General features: G+C 41.6%; 1 protein-coding gene across 1 annotated transcript; it reads left to right on the top strand.

The window, feature by feature from the left end:
* Positions 1-1,879: 1,879 nt before the first annotated feature.
* Positions 1,880-15,173, top strand: LOC128471710 (proton channel OTOP2-like). The gene is made up of 6 exons (XM_053453668.1): positions 1,880-2,228; positions 5,298-5,434; positions 8,021-8,079; positions 13,308-13,441; positions 13,749-14,629; positions 15,003-15,173. Exons 1-6 carry the CDS (start codon positions 1,901-1,903, stop codon positions 15,171-15,173), a joined length of 1,710 nt encoding a protein of 569 aa, XP_053309643.1. The 5' UTR covers positions 1,880-1,900.
* Positions 15,174-15,581: the final 408 nt, after the last annotated feature.

The raw sequence follows: 15,581 nt of genomic DNA, 5'->3' as shown, positions 1-15,581 counted from the left end.
CTGCCCTCTCCTGATGTCATTTACTTGGTAGGCCCTTTTGTCTCCTTTCTGTGGTTTGTAAGGCATGCTTTATTCCGAATGTCTGCTCCTCTGGGAAGATTGGCCCCAAATGATGGTGCAAATTGTTTGCTGTTGCTTTTGGCACGCAGGATCCAGTTGATGCGTTGGGTATGTTTGTTTGTAATGGCATGTTTGTTCCAAATGGTGTAAAATTCAATATGAACCAGTCCAGGACTTTGTTTTGTGTGAAACTGTTTGTTTTCAGCCTATTTCTCGTAGGACACACAGATACTGGGTCCATCCTCTGCATTGTAACTGTGGAAAAAACGCCATAAAAAACGCCAAGGCAATAAACCCACATGGCTTTTTCATGGCGTTTTTTCTCTCCCATAGACTTCTATTGGAGAAAAAACGCCAAGATTTCTTGCAAAAAACGCCAGAGTGTCAACATGCTGCGATTTTGAAAAACTGCCACAGAGCCCAAAAAAGCAGAAAAACGCCAAAGAGGACAGAAAAAACGCCAAACAGAAAAACGCCAAGTGGAAATGGCATTTTGCGATTTCCTATTGAAGAACAGCTAACATCTGGCTGCTGCGTTTTTCCACTAAAAAAACGCCAGGTGGCGCTATTGGCGTTTTTATGGGCGTTTTTAGCAAAAAAAAACCAAATGGAAACCTAGCCTAACAGTCGTCTGTATGGACCCAGTTCCTGACAGCCTCATGCTCTCACCACAGGACCTTGATGAGGAGATAGATAGTGATAAAGGGGAAAAATAGCAAGAAAGGGGAGATATAGTAAGAAAGATGTGTGCGTGCTGGGCAAGTCCTATGTGTGCAGTATGGGTGCCTGGGCTAGCGACTTGTGCAACTTGTGACCTATGCCTGTAATGTAGGTGCTGTCAATGCATGGGGGGGCAGGTCATGTGTATGATGGGCAGTATACAAGGGCTGGGGCCAAAAGGCTGGCCCTGAGTAAGGGGGAGGTACAGATAATAAAGGTTGAATCCCCCCCTCTATGCTGTGAATGGGGTGGGAAAAGAGGGTTAATAAAGGCTCCTTTATTTTTCCAGATTACATATACTTTTGATTGCTTTTTTTTTTTATCTTGCATCAGCTCAATTTCCCTGATGCCAAGTTTATGCAAGCTGTGAGTGATTTATTGCAAGTGAAAAAGCAAGATTACGTTTGTGGTCTTTTGAGGGGTTTTGCCTACTTTTGCCTTAAACTTGCTAAAAAAACAAATTTCCACAAGTGCCTTACTTGATATGGACTCCTATTACCCACATCATCAGTCTAGCTGAGGGTGACATGAGTCCACAACTGTATCCCCCTCACCCCCTTTGGAGTATACATAAAAATTGGAGAATAAATGGAGAATAACATTGCCTATATGTATGAAAAATTACAAATGGTCTTTCATCCCATATAAGGAAGGGACACGTATGTTGATTTGAAGTGTTGAGAAGCCTTGTGTTCAGTCTTAAGCAACACCCCAGCTTCAGGCACTAATATCTAGCAGAACTACTTTAAAAAAACAAAGCTACTGTAATTTGTGTCAGGTCTGACTGCTTCTCCTCCTTATTTTCTCATCACACTACCTTTATGCAATTCTTGGCTACAGCTCAGATCCTCCTACAAAAAAAGAAATCCTCCCATATCAAAGACCAACCAAACAGAAACACGCTCATAAGAAAAGAGGTATTTTTTCCCCCCCAGAGGGTTGGCACAAACGATGGATAAAGGCCGAACATTGACCCAGACTAAGCAAATCCGCAAGGAAGAATATTTACACACAAGTGGACAGCATTAACTCATTCAGGAGAAGTGGAACTGATTTAATGTTTGCACTAATATAAAATCAGAAATAATCTCTAAACGGATATAAACTTGTCTATATCATTATGGAAAGAGAACAGCACTTAAGCATCTCGACCAACCTGTCAGAAATGCAGACTATTCCCTTAAAAACTGGGTCAATTGAAAAGTGGAAGAAGAGGGGCCGGCTTCTCTCTGGGCTTGTAGGCTCTAATATTCTGTTATTCAGCTGCACCTTGGTGACCTGTGTATTCAGTAAAGATGTGGAAATTTGGGAGACAGACATGCTCGTATTTCTTTCCATTATGTTGGTGCTCTGTATAACGTGGATGCTCTTCCAAATGTATTTTTCATGGAAAAAAAAAGATGCCATATTGTTCAAGGATTGCCAAGCAGGGCCCATATGGATGAGAGGTTAGTGCAAATGAATTTACCATTAATTTAAAGAAGCTAACTTTAAAGACGACAGAAATAATACACAAGCCATATTAACGTCAAGACTTGTATTAATGGGATGTAGAGCTTGGTGCTCAAGGGCGGTAGGTAATCTTTTAACGTTCTAGAGGTTTTTTTATTTTAATTTTTTTTAATGTACTTTTGGAGTGTATTATCCAAAGCACTGGTGTGCCTAGAACACTGTGTATGATTCCAGGGTCTATTTTTTGTACGCATCTCAGACTACAAGGTTCGCATGAGTATATGGTTATTAGTCACCACAGAGGGTCACAGTAATGTCAGTGCACTTACAAACATAGTTTTCCTGTTGTGTAGTACATGTTGTACAGTGCAGGGTGTCTTAGCGGGACCCACCTGGCCGTCATTTCCGCCTTCCTTTTACTATGGGTACAAGATGGGTAGCCACTCTAGTCCTTGGAAGAAGGGGATACTCTGGTGAACAAGCTCCAAATAAGTCACCAGAGTAACAACATGAACTCAGGAACAAAGCAGACTATCATTTATTTAGGGAAAACAAGTTGGTTATAAAATCTAAAACAAAAGTTACCATGGGTAAAGGGACAAAGGATAAGTTGGTTCGGTTATCACTATCTATAGCCAATATGACTTTGAAGGTGGCCAGCGTATGTGCCTTCAAGCTGACCAATAAATAAAAACCTGGACGGGGTGACATGGGAAATTGGTTTGACAAGTGTCCATTGTCCTACATAGGTAACCTGCAGCTTGTCACTTAGATATCACTGGCTTATGTGAACAATACAGGGTGTGGGGCACAGATGGGACATGAGCATTGACACGTGAACACAAGGAGCTGGTGGAGACAATTCAGGGTGTGGGGCACAAAGGGGACCTGAGGATGGTAATGTGCACACTAGTCTCTCATGGGAACAAGGAATCGGATGCTGGGTATGGGCAAAATTATAATAACTAAATAAATAGACAAGAAATTATACATAGAAATGTGTTAACAATAGAAACGAAAGAGAAAAATATACTCAAAATTTATCTAAAATTACTACATAGTAACATATAAAAAATAAAATGATTACATATTTACAAATGTCCTGTTACAGCACATTGTTGATTTTTTTTCTAGTAAAATAAATCAGATATCTATTAGGACTGCTATTGTTGGGTTAGACACCACAGCCATACACCACGCAATCTGATACACCTAACTCAAATGCATGCTCCCCACTATGATCTTAACAACACTTGGGTCCAGTGGTGTATTCTGGCCTAGCCCAATTAGGCTTATGGTGGTAGATCAAAGGGGAGTAGCAACCTCTCTGCCTCGAAAAAAAACCTAGTAGAATACTTTATTGGTGATCAGGTTTCCTGGTGCCCCACTGCTCAATGAGCACTTTTACAGAAAGGAAGGCTGTGCCAAGCCTTCATAGCATCAGAGCCGTATTATTGTAGGGGCTGATGGAGCTGTAGCTCCAGGCCCCTACCTGAAAATAGGCCGATCTGGGCCGTGGGCCGGCAGACCAACATTCAAAGCTGCCGCCCGGTCGCGAAGTTCAAAGCACGACGGCTGCTTTGAATTTCGTTTCCGGGCTGCCGCTTTGAAGACGTAACGTTAGAGGGAGAGGGCAGTGACGCAACCCGGAAGGGAATGCTCGATCGTACGATCGGGCATTTCAAAATGTAACAGCTTTCCGGTAGTTTTTCTTAGGTTTGGATCCTGTGATAAATATTATCTGAAGTCCTTTCCAGACCCTATCGTAAAATTAGTGGGGCAAGAAGAGCATCCAATCAGGGCATGCTTAGGGTTGTACCCCCTGTGTGACCAAAGGACATATGGCAAGGATACCATATGTCCTTTGGTCACACAGGGGGTACAACCCTAAGCATTTTCAGAGTTATTATTTGAGAAATATGCATACCTCTGAACACTTTGGGTTTTACCTGGAAAGCTCCAGATGTACCGCTTCTCTGGGTCAACACTCAAATTCTCTGGGTCGCGGGAGCGGGGTCTTGACAGGCCCCACTTCCTGCCCATTTTCCCTGTAAATGGGGGTGTTTCCCGTGATGTCAGCAGGAACACCTCATGACATCAGCAGGAATGCCCTCTGTCAGTGGATCCGCCCACTGACAGCAGCGGGACCACCCCTGATGTCAGCAGGACTGTCAGAGCCAGGAAGTTCCCAGGTATGGAAAATGGTTGAGTTTCCATAGTAGAATAATGACATGTAGATGTTTTGTGTGCTGACATTGTGACCTCCAGAATGCTGTGTTACATGGCAGGTAATAACATGCTAATAACATGGCAAGTGCGGTCACCACAGAGTTAATAACACACACTCCCCTCCCCACATGACACCAAATAGTCAGACTCCCAGAGAAAAAGTAACAAGTATTCTATAAGATTTAGAATTTCTTGAAAGTAGCATCAAGAAATTCCCACTGATTTTTTTTACTTTTGTTATATGCATGTTTTCTGTGTTTTATCCCTGTTTATTTTTATACTGTTTTATATGTATTTTTGTGTGTCTCTTTGACCATTATTTTTATAAAGCACTGTGACTATTTTCCAAATTTGAACTCATAGCCTCCGGAAATTGCTGGATTTATCACATTAACATTTTTTTATAATTTGGAAGTGTTACTTTTTTAAATAAATTGGGTTTTTCTATAGTTTGAGATGTTCAGGGGGTTACTGAAGCCTAATTTTTAAACCTTAAATAGAACTTGGTGGTGGCAGCAAATAAACTCTGGTTACAAGGGATCTCCACTCATTAAAAACGTTTAAAAAACCCAACCAAGTTGTTCCCCTCTGACTATCAAAAATAGTATGTAAATTGAACCCTAAACATAAAATGGTAAATTGTTATTGAATAAACATATAGAAAAAAAATGTCTAGAGTCCATATACAGAGTGTATGGGGCATAGAGAGTATTTATATTGCATTATAGATAAAAGTTTTAACATCCCCTCACAAAGAATATGAAAGTCTGTAACTATGCTCCAGAATTCAATGGCGCTATATAAAACCAATAAATAATAACTATTTCTTTCTTAAGGTGGAATAGTCTTTTTTGGCATTGGCACCATAGTTATGGATTTCCTAAAGATCATACAAGCTGTGGGATACAAGGACTGCGAACCTCCAGTGAAAATTATTCAACCTCTCCTACAAGTTATGTTTGTCATTGTGCAGGTGAATTTTAATTCAACTTTCATTCATAGAAACATAAAAAACATAGAAAGTGATCTTATATCTAGCTTAGCTTTATGACTATCCCATGCTTGCTTAACCCCTTAAGGACCAGGCTGTTTCTTTTATTTTTTGTACCCTTTGTGACCAAGGCTGTTTTAACACTTTTGCAGTGCTCATCTTTAGCTGTAATATTCTCCTCTCCCATTTAGTGAACCAACATAAGTTATATATTGTTTTTCTCAGGACAAGAAGGGCTTTCTTCTTGTACTGAAAGAGTTTAGAAATACTCAATGTTTTATGTATTTTTCCTTTTTTTCTGTAAGTTATTGGGCAATAAGTACAAGTAGCTTTTTGCTACTTCAAAACCATTTTCTTCCAAATCTGTTCATTCTGCCCCATGTGCCATTTTGGGTATCTTTGAAGCCGGCCAATGCAATTTACCCCATCAAACCATACATTTTTGAAAACTAGACACCCCAAGGTATTTCAAATTCTGGTATTTAACCTTTTCCATGCACCAATTCTACTACCTGCCTTAGCCAAAGTTTGTGGTAGTATTTAAAAAAAAAAAAACAACAATTCACACAAATTGTACTTCAGGTATGAATTTATAGCTCCTGGTATACTTCACTATTAAACAACACCCAATATGTGTTAATCAACATCTTCTGAGTACAGTGATACCAACCATGCATGGGTTTGTTGGGTTGTTTGGGAGGTAAAGCGCGCATTGTTTTACTTGGAACTTTGACAACATTCTGCCACCATGTCCTATTTGGGACATCTTTTGAAGCAGGTCAGTTCAATTTACCCCATCAAATCATATATTTTCTAAAAACTAGACACCACTAATGCACTATGAATTTTATACACCCAATATGTATTCAGTAACATCTCTTGAGTACAGTGATACCACACGTGCATGGCTTTATCTGGTTGTTTGGGGGCTAAAAGGCCACATTTGGGAAGTGCGCTTTTTTCCATTTTGGCCAGTCTGTGCCTATGCCCTGTCTTTGAACCCAGCCACAATTTACCCCATCAAACCATTTTTTGAAATGCTAGTACTTTCCATGTCAGGATTTTTGGGAAGATACAACACTAATTTTAGCACTTGCTCATAATATTTTTTTATTTTATTATTTTTTTTACATGTTGGTGGAACTGGATGGTTCATCTGATGGTGACCTTACTGCATGTTTTTATTTTTTAGCTATTTTTTAAAAATATTTTACTAATCACATTGTGATTAGAAAGCTGGGCTCCATTAACCTGCATGGTTGAATGCAGTACCTGTATTCAACCTGCAAGGGGAGCCAGAGTTCTAGGAGGGTCTGGAGAGACCCTCTTTGAAACTTGTTTATTTTTTTAAAGGACGCCACCATCTTGTGGTGGCTCATGCGACTGTTGAACGCTGAATGCTGATTCCATTAAAGCTTACAAGGTGATCGTTGATCGAGCCCTAAACGGGCGCCCCAGGGAGTGGTCATAAGCGGCCCCTGATGCCAATCTTGGTGTTGCTTAATACGTCCATATTAAGCAACACCTTTTAAGCGAAGAAAGTGATGATATATCCCTTTCTAAGATTGTTTAATGCTGTCAGGCACATACCTCGCGGTCCTTGTGGGGAGATGGGGACAGCAATGGAAAGGTGGCACTGATCCTTGAAGTACCCCACTTGCTCCGAATATACTCCATTGACTACAACCCTCTGTTGTCTGTCACTCAGCCATTGCCTAATCTATTTAACAATATTGAGATCTAAACTCATAGATTGCAGTTTATTGATAAATCTTCTATGTAGCACAGTATCAAAAGCATTACTGAAATCCAGATGTGCAATGTCTACTTCACCAACTTGATCAATTATTTGTCACCCAATCAAAAATCAATAAGATTAGTTTGGCATGATCTTCCTGAAGTAAACCCTTACTGATGTAAGACTCAAAGGCCTATAATTGCCTGATTCTTCCCTACCGCTTTTTTTGTGAATTGGCACAACTAATTCCAATCTTCTGAGACTACCCCTGTTAACAAAGATTTGTTAAATAAATCTGTTATCGGTTTTGCCCAATCAACTTATTTGTCTTTACCTTAGACAACTAAAAAAGAACCTCTGCCTCGATAAACTCATATGTATCAAATGACTTTTTTCCTGAGACCCCTTTCCCTCATTTTTATCTGTAAAAACTGAACAGAAATATAAATTGAGACAGTCAGCTACACCTTTATCCTCTTCTACATACCTTCCTTCTTTTGTTTTTCATCTAACTACTCATTGGTTTACTTTCCCTTTCTTATTTATATATCTAAAAAATGTTTTATCTCCCTTTTTTACTGTCTGTGCAATTCTCTCTTCTGCGTGTGCTTTGGCAGCTTTTATAATTTGCTTTACCCCTTTCTGCCTAATCTTATAGATCTGTCTATCTGTCTCACTTTGGATTTTTTGTATTTACTAAACTAACTTTTATAATTACTATATTACTTAGTCTCAACTAACGTAACCCTCAACTAACGTAACCCGTCAACCCTACGTAACCTTACACCCTATAATTTTATAAACATTAACACTAAACATTTTCTTTCCAGACATATTTCCTATGGATGTCATGCAAAGATTGTGTTCAGATCCATATAAATGCTACCAGGTAATAAGGCAACATTGTTCAAGCCATTTAACACTAGTACATTGTGGCTTACTCTCCAAAGTTAGAGTTGTTTAAATGTTTTCATGTGAAATACTTCAGCACAGCTCTCCATTACTTAGTGAGACTGGGTTAAAGTTATAATGATTAATGTGACAATCAGCTGTGCTGGACCTGTCCTGATGGTATCTTTTATACAATCCAATACAATATTTGATGACTTACAGAAAGAACCAATTCTCTGTTTAAATGTACTGTATACAATCCTCTCTAACACAGAAAACCCTTTGAAAGAGCATTCAAATTGTCAATTTAATAAAAATAATGCCTAAAGTCCTTAATACACTAAACACCCTATTCTCTCCATGTGGGACTACAAATAAAATGCACAACATTATTATTTACTATTATGTAGCTCCTGATAATTCTGAGACTCCCTCTGTTGAGGATAGGCCTAAAAAGGCTTTAATGAAATCTAAACATGCTCAGTGCTCTGGATGTCACAGGGCCTTTGCAAGATTCAAGGAAAAAGCTGTGCTCCCCTTGCCAGATTCTGAGGCTTCTGGAGGAAGAGAATTATTGACCTGGCTTAAAAAAGAGATGCAGTCTGCATTCTCTGCTTTTCGTCAAGCGATCCCGGATCCTTCCTTTCCTTTCGGTACTAGATCCTGCTCTCCTGGGTCAGCATCATCATCCTCAGTTGTCGGACTCAGAATTTGATTATCCTGAGATGGAGGAGCTCTCATCTGAAGAAGGGGAGATCCGGGAAGAGAGATCTTTATTTTTCCAGTGAAGAAAATTGATACTCCTATCTCCGCTGTAAGGCCCGCTATGCATCTGGAAAAAGCTACTACCCAGAAGAATGACCCCTTCTTTGCCAGTTTCTCCAGGCGATCAGCATCCTTTCTGGTTCATCCTGCTCTGTCTGAGACTATTAAACAGAAATGGCTGCACCCGGAAAAAATAATTAACCTGTCTAGGCATGTTAAGCACTTATTCCCTTTTGAGGAGGACTTTACAGAGTTTTGTGCAACTCCTTTGGTGGAGACAGCGGTTATGAGGGTCTCCAGAAAAAACACACTACTGCTTGAAGATGGTTCGCATTTCTCTGATCTCATGGAGAAGAAAGCTGAAGCACCCGTAAAAAAGTATTTTCTGTTTTCAAGCCAGCTATAGCAGCCACTTCAGTATCCAGAGCCTTTAAGATCTGGGATCTTATAATATCTTATACGGGGGATAAACATTGGATGCCTCAGTGAAAACCTGCTTCCAAGAGATGGCTGTAGTCCTTTCGGCCATACTTCCTGGGCCAGCTATAGTTCATGACGCCACCCCCATTCCTGTGGTTTCTCAGAGACTCTTGGTTCTCCATCACTCGGGACCCCTGGGTAAGAACCATCATATCTCAGGGTTACCGGCTTCAGTTTCTTCACAGACCCCCGGAACGTTTCTTGATTTCCCACCTCCCTCGGGATTGGGTGAAACAGACTTGCCTGTTGTCCACTATTCAGCAGTTTGTAGAGCTACAGGCCCTGGTTCCCGTGCCTCAGCTAGAGCAAGGTCGGAGGATCTATTCTCCTGTCTTTCTGGTTCCCAAAGCAACAGGAGGTTTTCGTCTGATTGTAGACTTACGTTTCCTGAACAGTCACCTCAGGTACATCCGGTTCAAGATGGACACCATAAGATCCACTCTAGATACTGTATGCTTCCATGACTTAATGGTCTCTATAGACCTCAAGAATTCCTATCTGCATGTTCCTGTTCATCCATCTCATCAGCAGTTTCTATGCATTGCTCTTCCTCAGGGTTCGAGTATCCAACATTTCCAGTTCCAGGCCCTTCCGTTTGGTCTATCGGCGGCCCCCAGAGTCTTCACAAAACTCCTGGCAGTAGTGGCGGCTCATTTCAGGCTTCAAGGAATTTCGGTCATCCCATACCTGGACACCTGGCTTATCCATGCCCGTTCGTCCCCGTTCTATGTTCTCTCCTTACCAGAATGGTGAGCACCTTGCAAGAGCTAGGCTGGATGCTGAAGTGGGAAAAGTCCAGCACTGTTCCGTCTCAACAGATTGTGTTCCTGGGCCTCTGTCTGGATTCCCGCTCGGGGAAGGCCTTCCATCCTCCTTCCAAGATCGACGGGATTTGTCTACTGGTCCGAAAGGTTCTCTCTGCCCCTCAGAAGCTCCATAAGAACGTGCATGTCTCTACTGGGCAGAATGGCCTCCACAAGATACGCAGTCCCTTGGGCCTTGGCCCACATGAGGATTCTGCAGAACTTTATCCTCCATCTTCTAGAGGGAAGTCTATTAGCCTTGGACAAGCTCGTCGTTCTCCCGCCTCATGTCAGAACATCCCTCACCTGGTAGCTTCAAAGGGACATCCTAGCTGCAGGGAAGAGCTGGTCAGTATCAGCCAAAGAGCTCCTCACTACCAACACGAGTATCAGAGGATGGGGAGCAACGTATCTAGACAGATTTGTTCAAGGTCTCTGGTCTTCAGCTGTTTGACTTCTTCCTTCCAACTGCCTGTAGTTGCTTGCGGTGGAAAGAGCTCTGCATCATTGGGAACCTTGGCTGTTAAACAAGAACATTCTGTTGTGCTCTGACAACCGAGCAGTCATAGCATACATCAACAAGCAAGGAGGCACCAGAAGCCCTTGTCTTCTACGTATAGCTCTGAGGATCTCCTTCTGGGCGGAGGCCCGTTCAATCTCCCTAACCGCGGTTCACCTCAAGGGCTCTTTGAACTCTCAAGCAGACTTCCTGAGCAAAACTCCTGTTCTGAGCGGCAAGTGGGCTCTACATCCTGCAGCCTTCAGGCTTTACATCCTGTAGCCTTCGGGCTCATTGTCCAGCAGTGGGGCTTACCCGAAATTGACCTTATGGCCTCCAGAGTCAATGCTCAGGTGCCGGCCTTCTTCTTCTCCCTCAATCCTCATAATCATCCATTGGCCTTTGCCCAGACCTGGAATTTCCATCTCGCCTATGTTTTTCCTACCATCTCGCTGATTTCCAAGGTTCTTCAAAAGATCAAGAACGACAATGCCTCTGTTATCCTCATCGCTCCAAACTGGCTGAGGCGAGTATGGTATTTGGGTTTAATCAACCTCAGTGTCGACAGCCCTGTGAGGCTCCTTGCTTGGAGAGACCTTCTTCGTCAGTTTCTTCACCCTCATCCAGAGATCTTCCAGCTGACGGCCTGGAGGTTGAGTGCAAGATCCTGAAGGATCGGGGTTTCTTTGCTTCAGTGACTGAGACGCTTCTTCACAGTAGGAAGAGGGTTACCTCCCTCAAATATTTTAGCCTGGAGAAGATCTTGCAGTTGTGTGATTCCAGAAGGATTCTACCGGCCTCCTGTTCCCCAGGATCGATTCTGGAGTTTCTGCAAGAAGGATTCCACCTTGGGCTACAACCTTTTAAGGCCAAGGTCCAGATTTCTACTATCAGTGCCTTGCTGGGGGTTGACCTAGTCTCTCTGCCAGTCAGAAGATTTTCTAAAGCCATCATTCGAATGTGTCCACACCCAGTCACCAAGATGGTTACCTGGGACCTTAATCTCGTCCTTTGTAGACTCATGTTGCCACCTTTTGAGCCTCTTCAATCAGTATCATTTGCTATCTTTGAAGACTGCCTTTTTGGTGGCTATTACCTCGGCTAGACGTATCAGTGAGCTCCAGGCTCTGTCTATGCAAGATCCTTTCCTGAGTTTCTTTCCAGAGAAAGTCGTCCTCTCTCTCCCTCCAGAGTTTACTCCTAAGGTTCAGTCGGCTTTTCACAGAAACCAAGGGATCGTGTTGCCTACCTTTTTTTCCATCTCCACCATCTGCTGAAGAGGAAGCTCTGCGTACTCTAGACCTTAAGAGATGCCTTACTATTTATCTGGAATGGACTCATCCCCTACGTAAGTCTTCTCACCTGTTTGTGTCAGTTTCCGGTCCCAGCAGGGGTTCGAACATCTCCAAGCGCTCCATTGCTAGGTGGATTGTGTCAGCCATCAGCCTGGCATACTCTAGAGCTGGCAAATCTTCACCTACGGGGATCAGAGCTCACGCTACTCAAGCAGTCTCGACTTCCTGGGCAAAACAGTGTCGCATTTCTCCCGAACAGATTTGTAAGACGGCTACTTGGAAGACTCTCCATACCTTTGCCCGGCATTATAGACTCGATCAGATGGCCATGACAAGAAGACTCGCTTTTCAGTCATTGGGTCCTTCTTCTTAATGTTTTTTCCCACCCTTCGTCTTCGGTATATCTATCTGTGTTTCACCAGGGATGGCAGGGAAACAGTAAGTTCTACTTACCGAGAGCTTCTTTTTCCTAGCCATCCCTGGTGACACGTTTGTTCCCTCCCTTCCTTTTCAATAAAGGATTTTATTTATTTTTCCTGTGTGGTCTTTGTCATTTACTGAGGATAGCAGGTAGGGAAGGGCTTTTAAGTGTTTTTGGAGTCCTGCCCTACGGAAGAGTCTATTTATGTGTCACCAGGGATCGGCAGGGAAAAGAAGCTCTCGGTAAGTAGAATGTACTGTTTTAGATAAAGCCATGGTGTATTCTATTTTCAGCTACATCTTTTCTTTTTTGTCTTTTTAAGTCCATATGTGATGTTTTCTGGTACACATGTCATTTTTACATATTTCTGACCAGCCCAGATAAAGCGTTGCCTGCAGTATGGGGGAATGTATAACTGACTAATTGGCTCCCTTTCATGAGTCTATACATGCCGCATACTGCAGGGCTGCATTTTATCTGGGCTGGTCAACAATATGTAAAAATTATACATGTCCTGGAAAACATGGCCGATGTGGTCACCCTAAACATGAAGTGTTTGTCGCTGTCAGTAAGCGCTGTTCTCTAGGTCTTTTACCCAGTGCTTTTGAAAACACTGTACTGTACTGATCACAGAGGGATTCAAAGGTCAGTGCCATACAAATATTAACCCATTCCCTTAAATGCATTTTAAAAAGTTACTTGTGATGCTATGCATGCTTACATTAGATGCATTAGATGTGCAATACTATATGAAATACAAATACTAAGTATCTATTTTTATTAAAGCAACAGTTGGTGTGGGGAAATACAAAATGGCCATGACACATAAAAGTTTGAATAATTATTGATACCACTGCTAATCTTTTTTTGTTGCTAATTTGCCCAAAGTGCAATGTAACATCTGAAGCTAGGGATCTGAAATAAAATAGGAAGCAACATGGTCTTAAGTATCAATACTTACAGGTGTGGACTTATGATGCTGCTGACCGTTAATCTGGCCATCTGGGTGATCGCAGTTACTGAAGAATCCAGGCATCATACAGTCGAATTACAGAAGTATTTTGATGGAAATGTTACAAGCACCAATGATAGTCATGGTATGTCTGCAAAGACATTCATTGATATTAAATATAGAGAATGCATAACTGTTTTATCAAGTAGACCAGGCAGACCTGTATATGAAAACAATTTATATTAACAAAGTAGTTACTGTACCTGTAAAAACTATATAGGTACTATTCAATAAGGTTAACAAAATATATAAGGAGACTGTTAACAAAGTAAATAAAAAAAATGTTGGTGGAAGATATGGGTCTCTATATACATCTGACTATCATTTCTAATGAGGTTACAAAGGCACATATTGTCAAAGCTTAATAAAATCTTTTAATTTTGTCTCCATAGGTTACTCTGGAAATATGAACCACTGTGAGTGCAAATCTAAATGCACTTTCTCCCCGACCTCTTATTATTACTTATACCCTTTTAATATTGAATACAACCTGTTTGCAGCAGCCTTGATTTTTATCATGTGGAAAAATGTGGGGCGACGAATTGATGACAACTCTACCCAACACCATGGAATAGGCCCAGGAGTTCTCCAACATGTCCCATTGCTAGGGCTTATATCTGGCATGTCTGTTCTGGTTATTGGGCTAGTGATGTTTATTATGTATGAAGTGGGGCGAGAGAACACCCTCAAACACTGGCTGTCACTTAGCACTTTTTACTTCTTCCATGTAGTCAGCCTAGGGCTAATGAGTTTGGCTAACTTGGTGGGCATTATCATCTTCAGACTGGATACGAGAAGCATGGATAATGACAAGAACCCTAGTCGCACGTTGGATATGACTCTGCTGCTCAGTGCAACACTAGCTCAATATGCAATCTCATATTATTCTATGATTGCGATGGTGGCTACGAATCCTACTACCCTCCTAAGCTGTTTAACACTTATTTATTCACTACTTATGATTGTTCAGCACTCCCTTCAGAATGTGTTCATAATTGAAGGGTTGCATCGGCTTCCACCAAATCATTTAGTAAACTCACATGGGACTTCAAACACCTCTTGCTCCCATTGTCAACAGGAAGCCAGCCTGCAAGTCATTATTTGTGAAGCAGAGGACGTACATTCCATTACAAGTGTCCCTCGACACCCAAATCATCCTCAAATCCAGCATATGTCAAGAAGAGCCACATTGACTGCACATCTCAAGACACATCTCAAGAAAAGAAAAACAATGAAAGACATTTATTTGTTCCTGTTTTTGAGTAACATCATTGTAAGAAAGCTTTATATCAGAAATATAAATTAGTTTTCAGCCCTACGGTTGGCATATTTGAAATTAGCATCAATTTAGGACTAAAAAAGCAGAAACCCATTAATATATAGGTTATTTCATAAGTGATATAGGTATGAGTAAGTAACAGCAAGGTGACACTAGATATGTTTCCATTACATTCCAATACAATCTTCCCAGTCTAGGCCTGAAAATATGACACATACAGAGGTATTTCCTGGAAGTGATCTTGCTGTATTGAGTTATAGTTCAAAATAGTTAGCAGAATAAAAAAAAAAGATTAGAGTAACTATAACTATTAAATGAAATTGTATTTTGCATGTCCTTCATGTTATTTTATGTTCTTTCATTGCAGTTCTGGATCATGCCGGCATTTGGAGCTCGAATACGTTTCGACACTGGCTTGGAAGTGAAGTTTTATGGGTTTACTATCTGGGCCATAATCACTAATGTCTGCCTGCCATTTGGAATCTTCTATCGAATGCATGCAGCTGCCAGTTTGCTGGAACTTTACAGCATGTCCTAGCAGGGCCGCGCAGTACATGCTTAACGCCTGGGGCCCCATGCCCCTCCCATCATTCTGCTCCATGTCCATCTCACTGCCCCACCCATTTCTCCACCCTTTACCGTCTTAAGATTCTCCCAAGATTACTAACACACATGTACTAACATACTTACACACACATACTTACACACACCCATACAGTAACATACCTACACAAACAGTATCATACTTACACAAACTAACATTTATTTAAACCTGCACACATAGAACCTACCTTTGTTGACTCAGGAGGGTGGTGCCACATCTTTCTCTCCCTCAAGGTTCTCACGTGCTATGCCTGAGTGACGGAAAATTATACCATAGTCCAGCGCTCAGGCTCATCGTGTTGGGCTTAAGGAAATGCGCCGCGCAGCAAGGGCCTAGTAGTAT

Source organism: Spea bombifrons, chromosome 13 (assembly GCF_027358695.1).
Source record: "Spea bombifrons isolate aSpeBom1 chromosome 13, aSpeBom1.2.pri, whole genome shotgun sequence".
In the NCBI taxonomy this organism is placed as follows: Eukaryota; Metazoa; Chordata; class Amphibia; order Anura; family Pelobatidae; genus Spea; species Spea bombifrons.
The sequence above is the reverse complement of the archived record's forward strand: the minus strand, read 5'-3'. Positions and strand labels throughout refer to the sequence as shown.